Source organism: Acyrthosiphon pisum, chromosome A1, assembly GCF_005508785.2.
Source record: "Acyrthosiphon pisum isolate AL4f chromosome A1, pea_aphid_22Mar2018_4r6ur, whole genome shotgun sequence".
Lineage (NCBI taxonomy): Eukaryota > Metazoa > Arthropoda > Insecta > Hemiptera > Aphididae > Acyrthosiphon > Acyrthosiphon pisum.
In genome coordinates this window covers 40,438,270-40,449,376 of record NC_042494.1, presented here as the reverse complement: position 1 = coordinate 40,449,376, position 11,107 = coordinate 40,438,270, and the positions used below count along the sequence as shown (strand labels likewise).

The following is an 11,107-nucleotide window of genomic DNA, read 5'->3' as shown; positions in this document are numbered from 1 at the left end:
CTACTAATGGTTGCACTTTTTCAATAAAATAGGGTGCTACAATTTCACTCTCAATTGATTTATTTTCAGGTTTCTCTTCACTTCTTTTTATACTCACTATTTCTAAATCCTGCAAAGGGCTATCAACGCTTATGGATTTCGGTGAAGGTGATTTTTTGGACTTAGAATGTATGTCAATTTTAGGAAAATCACTAGGAAAAGGCTTAGGCTTTCCTAATTCATCATCATCAGTCTCCTTATTGTCTAAAGGTTTTTTTATGGGAATAGGTTTTAATTTAATTTCTTCAGGTATTTCTGGTTCCGGTATCCCTTGTTTATACTTGAGATTAATATCTTTTTCTTCATCCATTGGTACAGGCCTCGGTGTTCCAGGTAATATTTTGTTATCAGGAATAGGTTCTTCTTCTTTCTTTATTTTTTTTCTGATATATTTAGGTTTTTTAACTGGTGATTCTACGTCAGGCAAACTTTCATTACCAAACGGAATTGGCTCAGATACTTCAGGACTTATGCCCACTGTTATAGGTTTGAATGGTTCTAATGTAAAATCTATGTCTTCGGATGGTTTTGAATCTGGTTCAGGTTTAAAATGTGGTTTTTTAATTGGCTTTGGCATTTCCACTTTTTCTTCCACTGGTTTTTGGGGAACTTTTTTTAATACAACTTTTTCTTGATCATCATTCTGAATAGGTATTTTTCCTTTTCCAATTATTAACTTTTTCGGGGTTTCTTCGTCTGGAATTTTTTTATCAACTGACTGTTTTGTCAAAGATGGTTTTCTCTCAGGTGCTTCCTTTTTGTCATAATGGAAATCAGTTGGTTCAAATTTCTCTAGAACTACAGGTTCTAGTTCAGGAAGTATTAATTTCTTAGGTTTAGTTTTCTTTATTTTCATAGCCTCAGCGTAATTTCTAGACAGAACTCCGTTGTCTACATAAATAGGTTCTAATAATGAAGTAGTAGGAAAATGTTCATGTGTATTAAATTCAATATTATTTATATGAGACTTCAATAGTACTTTGGGGATTTGTACATGGTCAACATCGACCTTCGACTTAGTAGGAGCTTTCTTGAGTTTGATAGTTGCTAACAATGGTTTATTGTCTAACGCAACAGCTACAACTTTAGTTGGCTTTACATCAATGGTAACCATTTCTTCAAGTACAGGACTTTCTTTAGAAATTGGCAATGGCTCGATTTCACTGTCATTATTGTCATCAATTGGTTTATCAGTATCAACAGTTTTCGAAGGCCTTTTCTTTTTTTTCTCTGGTTTAAACTTATAATCTCGAGGTTTCAATTGTTCTTCTTCTCTAGGATAATCAAATACATCAGGTTTACCTACATTGAGGTCTTCCGGTTCTTTAACGTCAATTGGTTTTTCTATTAAAAATGGTTTTAATTTTATTTCGTCAGGTAATTCTGGTTCTGGTTTCCCCTGTTTATACTTGAGATTAATATCTTTTTCTTCATCCAATGGTACAGGCCTCGGTGTTCCAGGTAATATTTTGTTATCAGGAATAGGCTCTTCTTCTTTCTTTATTTTTTTTCTGATATATTTAGGTTTTTTAACTGGTAATTCTACGTCAGGGAAACTTTCATTACCAAACGGTATTGGCTCAGACACTTCAGGACTTGTGCCCACAGTTATAGGTTTAAATGGTTCTAGTGTAAAATCTATGTCTTCAGATGGTTTTGAATCTAGTTCAGATTTAACGTGTTGTTTTTCAATTAACTTTGGCATTTTCAATTTTTCTTCCACTGGTTTTTGGGGAACTTTTTTTAATATAACTTTTTCTTGATCGTCATCCTGAATAGGTATTTTTCCTTTTCCAATTATTAACTTTTTCGGGGTTTCTTCGTCTGGAATTTTTTTATCAACTGATTGTTTTGTTAAAGAAGGTTTTCTCTCAGGTGTTTCCTTTTTATCATAATGAAAATCGGTTGGTTCAAACTTCTCAAGAACAACAGGTTCTAGATCGGGAAGTGATAATACCTTAGGTTTGGTTTTCTTTATTTTCATAGCCTCGGCGTAATTTCTGGACAGAACTCCGTTGTCTACATAAATAGGTTCTAATAATGACGTAGAAGGGAAATGCTCATTAGTATTTAAATCGATTCTATAAATATGAGATTTTAGTAGAACTTTAGGAACAGCCAATGGTTCAATTTCGTTAATTTTTTTGGTTGAAGACTTTTTAAGTTGAACTGTACCAAATAACGGTTTATTAACTTCCAATGATTTTGGCTGTTGTGGAATTAACTCAACAACATTCATCAATTCTTTTTTAGGAACATGACTTTCAGTGTTATCAATAATATCAATATCAGTAACGTCATTATCGATATCTTTACGTCCTTTTCTCCATGGAAGTTCCAACTTTTCACCCAGAAGTTTGATTGGAACTTTCTGTTCAGTTAGATTTTTAGGCTTTGCTAAAGTATCTATAGATTCCTCTTCATCTTTAAGAACAACATCAGGAACAGACACAATCTCATCCCTCGGTTTCATAATTCCTTTGAGATCCTTTGAGTCTAGTATTTTCGGAGAAGGTACTTCAACCTCCTCATCGTTCAGGGCACTAACTTCATCGTCAGGAGAAAATTCTTTTTCTTGATTCATATCCTCATTCAATTGAACATGTTTTTTATTCTTCTTGTTTTTTTCTTTAGGAACTGATATGACTTTTTGAGCACAAACAATTGCATTAGGCTTTTTAGCAACATCTTCCTTTAACAAATCATCATGCTTTAAAAACCGGATTTTAATAATAGGTTGATCGTCAACAGCAGGAACATCAGCTTCCTTAAACACAGTATCTACCTCCACAACATTATTAACAACATTAATCCCACTACCTATTTTCTGAATATCTGCAACTTCTTGAATAACTGGAATATCCTCTGCCACCGGCTTTTTTAATGGTTTAAGAGTTACCTCTTCAACTGATTCTTTTGGTAATGGTTGCTTTTGTGTTTTTGTTTTCTTCAGTGTTACCGTTTCTTCGCGCCATGGTACAGATGGTTTTCTTTCCTGTTCAGTTGGGATCTCTTCAACTGGTGTATTCTCGACTTCCTCAATTGTAGGTTTCTGTTCTTCAACGATTTCATCAGATTCATGGACTTCGCCCTTCACGTCGGTTTTAGTTTTCCTGACTCGTCGTTTACCAACTTTGTCAACGACTGTTTCGACTATTTCAGTAGTGTCGGTCTCTGGAGACTCTTCAGTAACAGGGGTGTCTTCTACAACTGGTTTCTTAAACGGTTTAAGAGTTACCTCTTCAACTGATTCTTTTGGTAATGGTTGCTTTTGTGTTTTTGTTTTCTTCAGTGTTACCGTTTCATCGCGCCATGGTACAGATGGTTTTCTTTCCTGTTCAGTTGGGATCTCTTCAACTGGTGTATCCTCGACTTCCTCAATTGTAGGTTTCTGTTCTTCAATGATTTCATCAGATTCATGGACTTCGCCCTTCACGTCGGTTTTAGTTTTCCTGACTCGTCGTTTACCAACTTTGTCAACGACTGTTTCGACTATTTCAGTAGTGTCGATCTCTGGAGACTCTTCAGTAACAGGGGTGTCTTCTACAACTGGTTTCTTAAACGGTTTAAGAGTTACCTCTTCAACTGATTCTTTTGGTAATGGTTGCTTTTGTGTTTTTGTTTTCTTCAGTGTTACCGTTTCTTCGCGCCATGGTACAGATGATTTTCTTTCCTGTTCAGTTGGGATCACTTCAACCGGTGTATCCTCGACTTCCTCTATTGTAGGTTTCGTTTCTTCAATGATTTCATTGTTTTCTTGAACTTCGCCCTTTAGGACGGTTTTAGTTTTCCTGACTCGTCGTTTACCAACTTTCTCGACGACTGTTTCGACTATTTCAGTTGTGTCGGTCTCTGGAGACTCTTCAGTTGGGATCTCTTCAACTGGTGTATCCTCGACTTCCTTAGTTGTAGGTTTCTGTTCTTCAATGATTTCATCAGATTCTTGAACTTCACCCTTCACGTCGGTTTTAGTTTTCCTGACTCGTCGTTTACCAACTTTCTCGACGACTGTTTCGACTATTTCAGTAGTGTCGGTCTCTGGAGACTCTTCAGTAACCGCAGTTTCTTCTACAACTGGTTTCTTAAACGGTTTAAGAGTTACCTCTTCAACTGATTCTTTAGGTAATGGTTGCTTTTGTGTTTTTGTTTTCTTCAGTGTTACCGTTTCTTCGCGCCATGGTACACTTGGTTTTCTTTCCTGTTCAGTTGGGATCCCTTCAACTGGTGTATCCTCGACTTCCTTAGTTGCAGGTTTCGTTTCTTCAATGATTTCATCGTTTTCTTGAACTTCGCCCTTTAGGACGGTTGTAGTTTTCCTGACTCGTCGTTTACCAACTTTCTCGACGACTGTTTCGACTATTTCAGTTGTGTCGGTCTCTGGAGACTCTTCAGTTGGGATCTCTTCAACTGGTGTATCCTCGACTTCCTTAGTTGTAGGTTTCTGTTCTTCAATGATTTCATCAGATTCTTGAACTTCACCCTTCACGTCGGTTTTAGTTTTCCTGACTCGTCGTTTACCAACTTTCTCGACGACTGTTTCGACTATTTCAGTAGTGTCGGTCTCTGGAGACTCTTCAGTAACCGCAGTTTCTTCTACAACTGGTTTCTTAAACGGTTTAAGAGTTACCTCTTCAACTGATTCTTTTGGTAATGGTTGCTTTTGTGTTTTTGTTTTCTTCAGTGTTACCGTTTCTTCGCGCCATGGTACAGATGGTTTTCTTTCCTGTTCAGTTGGGATCTCTTCAACTGGTGTATCCTCGACTTCCTTAGTTGCAGGTTTCGTTTCTTCAATGATTTCATCGTTTTCTTGAACTTCGCCCTTTAGGACGGTTGTAGTTTTCCTGACTCGTCGTTTACCAACTTTCTCGACGACTGTTTCGACTATTTCAGTTGTGTCGGTCTCTGGAGACTCTTCAGTTGGGATCTCTTCAACTGGTGTATCCTCGACTTCCTTAGTTGTAGGTTTCTGTTCTTCAATGATTTCATCAGATTCTTGAACTTCACCCTTCACGTCGGTTTTAGTTTTCCTGACTCGTCGTTTACCAACTTTCTCGACGACTGTTTCGACTATTTCAGTAGTGTCGGTCTCTGGAGACTCTTCAGTAACCGCAGTTTCTTCTACAACTGGTTTCTTAAACGGTTTAAGAGTTACCTCTTCAACTGATTCTTTTGGTAATGGTTGCTTTTGTGTTTTTGTTTTCTTCAGTGTTACCGTTTCTTCGCGCCATGGTACAGATGGTTTTCTTTCCTGTTCAGTTGGGATCTCTTCAACTGGTGTATCCTCGACTTCTTCAATTGTAGGTTTCTGTTCTTCAATGATTTCATCAGATTCATGGACTTCGCCCTTTACGTCGGTTTTAGTTTTCCTGACTCGTCGTTGACCACCTTTCTCTACGACTGTTTCAACTATTTCAGTTGTGTCGGTCTCTGGAGACTCTTCAGTTGGGATCTCTTCAACTGGTGTATCCTCGACTTCCTTAGTTGTAGGTTTCTGTTCTTCAATGATTTCATCAGATTCTTGAACTTCACCCTTCACGTCGGTTTTAGTTTTCCTGACTCGTCGTTTACCAACTTTCTCGACGACTGTTTCGACTATTTCAGTAGTGTCGGTCTCTGGAGACTCTTCAGTAACCGCAGTTTCTTCTACAACTGGTTTCTTAAACGGTTTAAGAGTTACCTCTTCAACTGATTCTTTTGGTAATGGTTGCTTTTGTGTTTTTGTTTTCTTCAGTGTTACCGTTTCTTCGCGCCATGGTACAGATGGTTTTCTTTCCTGTTCAGTTGGGATCTCTTCAACTGGTGTATGCTCGACTTCCTCAATTGTAGGTTTCTGTTCTTCAATGATTTCATCAGATTCATGGACTTCGCCCTTTACGTCGGTTTTAGTTTTCCTGACTCGTCGTTGACCACCTTTCTCTACGACTGTTTCAACTATTTCAGTTGTGTCGGACTCTGGAGACTCTTCAGTTGGGATCTCTTCAACTGGTGTATTCTCAACTTCCTCAATTGTAGGTTTCGTTTCTTCAATGATTTCATCGTTTTCTTGAACTTCGCCCTTTACGTCAGTTTTAGTTTTCCTGACTCGTCGTTTACCAACTTTCTCGACGACTGTTTCAACTATTTCAGTTGCGTCGGTCTCTGGAGTCTCTTCAGTAACCGCGGTTTCTTCTACAACTGGTTTCTTAAACGGTTTAAGAGTTACCTCTTCAACTGATTCTTTTGGTAATGGTTGCTTCTGTGTTTTTGTTTTCTTCAGTGTTACCGTTTCTTCGCGCCATGGTACAGATGGTTTTCTTTCCTGTTCAGTTGAGATCTCTTCAACTGGTGTATCCTTGACTTCCTCAATTGTAGGTTTCTGTTCTTCAATGATTTCATCAGATTCTTGAACTTCGCCCTTTACGACGGTTTTAGTTTTCTTGACTCGTCGTTTACCACCCTTCTCTACGATTGTTTCAACTATTTCAGTTGTGTCGGTCTCAGGAGACACTTCAGTAACAGGAGTGTCTTCTACAACTGGTTTCTTAAACGGTTTAAGAGTTACCTCTTCAACTGATTCTTTTGGTAATTGTTGTTTTTGTGTTTTTGTTTTCTTCAGTGTAACCGTTTCTTCGCGCCATGGTACAGATGGTTTTCTTTGCTGTTCGATTGAAACCTCTTCAACTGGTGTAACGTCTAACTCCTTAATTGTAGGTTTCCGTTCTTCATTTGGTGTCTCCTCGACTTCCTCAATTGTAGGTTTCTGTTCTTCAATGATTTCATCAGATTCTTGAACTTCACCCTTCACGTCGGTTTTAGTTTTCCTGACTCGTCGTTTACCAACTTTCTCGACGACTGTTTCAACTATTTCAGTTGTGTCGGTCTCTGGAGACTCTTCAGTAACCGCGGTTTCTTCTACAACTGGTTTCTTAAACGGTTTAAGAGTTACCTCTTCAACTGATTCTTTTGGTAATGGTTGCTTCTGTGTTTTTGTTTTCTTCAGTGTTACCGTTTCTTCGCGCCATGGTACAGATGGTTTTCTTTCCTGTTCAGTTGAGATCTCTTCAACTGGTGTATCCTCGACTTCCTCAATTGTAGGTTTCTGTTCTTCAATGATTTCATCAGATTCTTGAACTTCGCCCTTTACGACGGTTTTAGTTTTCTTGACTCGTCGTTTACCACCCTTCTCTACGATTGTTTCAACTATTTCAGTTGTGTCGGTCTCAGGAGACTCTTCAGTAACAGGAGTGTCTTCTACAACTGGTTTCTTAAACGGTTTAAGAGTTACCTCTTCAACTGATTCTTTTGGTAATTGTTGTTTTTGTGTTTTTGTTTTCTTCAGTGTAACCGTTTCTTCGCGCCATGGTACAGATGGTTTTCTTTGCTGTTCGATTGAAACCTCTTCAACTGGTGTAACGTCTAACTCCTTAATTGTAGGTTTCCGTTCTTCATTTGGTGTCTCCTCGACTTCCTCAATTGTAGGTTTCTGTTCTTCAATGATTTCATCAGATTCTTGAACTTCACCCTTCACGTCGGTTTTAGTTTTCCTGACTCGTCGTTTACCAACTTTCTCGACGACTGTTTCAACTATTTCAGTTGTGTCGGTCTCTGGAGACTCTTCAGTAACCGCGGTTTCTTCTACAACTGGTTTCTTAAACGGTTTAAGAGTTACCTCTTCAACTGATTCTTTTGATAATGGTTGCTTCTGTGTTTTTGTTTTCTTCAGTGTTACCGTTTCTTCGCGCCATGGTACAGATGGTTTTCTTTCCTGTTCAGTTGAGATCTCTTCAACTGGTGTATCCTCGACTTCCTCAATTGTAGGTTTCTGTTCTTCAATGATTTCATCAGATTCTTGAACTTCGCCCTTTACGACGGTTTTAGTTTTCCTGACTCGTCGTTTACCACCCTTCTCTACGATTGTTTCAACTATTTCAGTTGTGTCGGTCTCAGGAGACTCTTCAGTAACCGCAGTTTCTTCTACAACTGGTCTCTTAAACGGTTTAAGAGTTACCTCTTCAACTGATTCTTTAGGTAATGGTTGCTTTTGTGTTTTTGTTTTCTTCAGTGTTACCGTTTCTTCGCGCCATGGTACACTTGGTTTTCTTTCCTGTTCAGTTGGGATCCCTTCAACTGGTGTATCCTCGACTTCTTCAATTGTAGGTTTCGTTTCTTCAATGATTTCATCGTTTTCTTGAACTTCGCCCTTTACGACGGTTTTAGTTTTTCTGACTCGTCGTTTACCAACTTTCTCGACGACTGTTTCGACTATTTCAGTTGTGTCGGTCTCTGGAGACTCTTCAGTTGGTATCTCTTCAACTGGTGTATCCTCGACTTCCTTAGTTGTAGGTTTCTGTTCTTCAATGATTTCATCAGATTCTTGAACTTCACCCTTCACGTCGGTTTTAGTTTTCCTGACTCGTCGTTTACCACCCTTCTCTACGATTGTTTCAACTATTTCAGTTGTGTCGGTCTCAGGAGACTCTTCAGTAACCGCAGTTTCTTCTACAACTGGTTTCTTAAACGGTTTAAGAGTTACCTCTTCAACTGATTCTTTAGGTAATGGTTGCTTTTGTGTTTTTGTTTTCTTCAGTGTTACCGTTTCTTCGCGCCATGGTACACTTGGTTTTCTTTCCTGTTCAGTTGGGATCCCTTCAACTGGTGTATCCTCGACTTCTTCAATTGTAGGTTTCGTTTCTTCAATGATTTCATCGTTTTCTTGAACTTCGCCCTTTACGACGGTTTTAGTTTTCCTGACTCGTCGTTTACCAACTTTCTCGACGACTGTTTCAACTATTTCAGTTGTGTCGGTCTCTGGAGTCTCTTCAGTAACCGCGGTTTCTTCTACAACTGGTTTCTTAAACGGTTTAAGAGTTACCTCTTCAACTGATTCTTTTGGTAATGGTTGCTTTTGTGTTTTTGTTTTCTTCAGTGTTACCGTTTCTTCGCGCCATGGTACAGATGGTTTTCTTTCCTGTTCAGTTGAGATCAGTTCAACTGGTGTATCCTCGACTTCCTCTATTGTAGGTTTCTGTTCTTCAATGATTTCATCAGATTCTTGAACTTCACCCTTCACGTCGGTTTTAGTTTTCCTGACTCGTCGTTTACCAACTTTCTCGACGACTGTTTCAACTATTTCAGTTGTGTCGGTCTCTGGAGACTCTTCAGTAACCGCGGTTTCTTCTACAACTGGTTTCTTAAACGGTTTAAGAGTTACCTCTTCAACTGATTCTTTTGGTAATGGTTGCTTTTGTGTTTTTGTTTTCTTCAGTGTTACTGTTTCTTCTTTCCATGGTATAGCGGGCATTTTATTAGGTTTGGTTTTGGTGTCATCTCTTGGAGTATCATTGACTTCTTCAATTGTGGGTTTTACTTCATCGTTAGTAGAAATCATCAGTGGAGAATATTCTTTTATTTTTGCATCCTCTTTGTTGAATTTTAATGGTTTTAGTAACACGTCTTCTATCTTCTCCTTGGTTAAAACCTGTTTTTCTATTGTTGTTTTTTTTAATGTTACTTTTTCTTGTGTCCAGGGAATATTGTTTTTTCTTTGACCTTTTGTTTCCAAATCTTCTTTAGAAGTGTCCATTTCATTATTTGAAGTTTCTTCACGTGGTGAATAATTTGTTTCCTGGCTGGTTGTATCTTTATTATATTTTATTAACCAAGGTCTCGTATTGTATTTTTGTTTTTCATTGTGTTGACCTTTGGCTTCTTTATTCTCAATACTTTCTAATTTTAATTTAGGTTTGTATTCATCTGGAACTATATCATAATTCTCAGTTGGCTCTTCTCCGAAATAAAATTTACTTTGATGTTTTTGATTAGGAAAAATATTATCTTCGGATTGTGGTTCATGTTTATCTATCTTGAGTTTTCTTGGTTCTATAATTTCTTCTGTCAATTTTGAGTCCTTTTGAGATTTATTTTTATTTTTGAAAATCACTTCTGTTGTTGTTACGAAAGTTTCATCTTTCTTTTGTTGTTCTGATATATATGGTTGAATTTGTTGTTCCTTCTCCATACTTCGTGTTAAGACTTTGTTAAGGATATCCTTTGCAAACGATTTGTTATCTACTTTCTTTGTATATAACTGTGTTAACTTGTTAGTTACTTCACCAACTATTTCTTTTTTATCATTTTCGTTTAAACTCACAATATCACCTTGTTTCATTTTTTTTATCAAAATTTGATTAATTATTTGTTTTGCTTTTTCTACATCTTTAGTATCGATTTTATTTTGAATTAAGGTAAATATCTGTTCTGTAACGTATGTATATATGAATGTTCCTTCTTGTGTAACTGTGATTAAATCACCAATTTCTGTAGGTTCAATAATTACATTCTCTGTAATTATGCTTTTTGCTTCTACTGAGGTTTTTCTTATTCTGTCAATTACAGTTCCTTTTCTCCATGGCAATAAATTATTACTTGTTTCTAACCCTTTTTTATCATTTTTAATATTTTTAAGAGAAATTTGAGGACCTATTTCTTTTGTTTTACCTAACACTTGATTTAGTTGTACGCTATCCACTACACCTTTATCGTCAAATGTACCAGTCTTATAAGTAACGCCGCGTTGTCCTGTAAAAACATTATTAGTTGCCTTAGATTTTAAATTACAGCTGTATAGTATGACTAAATAGTCAAAATAAAAATAGTAAATTCTTTAAATAGTTTTTATTCTGTGGTGGTAACAATTTACCTCCCACAAATAAATGACTCATTATATTTGTCTTACTCGTTGTCATATGGAATTCATAACTAATTTTAAAACTTAATCTTTAATATGTGGGCAACACTTTAATTTCGAGGTCATTAATAGTATTGTTTTATTATTATGAATATATTATTATATTATATATGTATGTGTATACAGAGATTTTTGAAATTTGGCAATTGTAGAATCTATTTATTTTTATTCTACAGTAAATCAAATAAAAATGTTCATTAATATTATTATTCTGCCATTTTCATGGATTATATTGTGTCCCACCATTTTAATGTTCGTGTTGGAGATTTTTTTATTAATTTAAACTTGAGCTACATTATCTTTATTCCGTGTAGACCAAAAAAATATGTAATAATATAGATC

At 36.8% G+C, this 11,107-nt stretch overlaps 1 protein-coding gene across 26 annotated transcripts in view; it reads right to left on the bottom strand.

Moving 5' to 3' along the window:
- The window catches only part of LOC100160310 (titin), a 159,967-nt gene that overhangs the window by 103,705 nt on the left and 45,155 nt on the right, over positions 1 to 11,107 (bottom strand). For 15 of the 26 annotated variants that reach the window (XM_029487044.1, XM_029487057.1, XM_029487050.1 and 12 more), the window contains one exon: positions 3,847 to 10,596. The exons of 1 other annotated variant lie outside the window; for it this stretch is intronic. In XM_029487044.1, coding sequence (XP_029342904.1) covers positions 3,847 to 10,596 — 6,750 coding nt within the window. Of the gene's footprint in view, positions 1 to 2,938; positions 10,597 to 11,107 lie in introns of all 26 variants that reach the window. 10 more of the 26 variants (XM_029487048.1, XM_029487053.1, XM_029487054.1 and 7 more) reach the window with 8 other exon arrangements.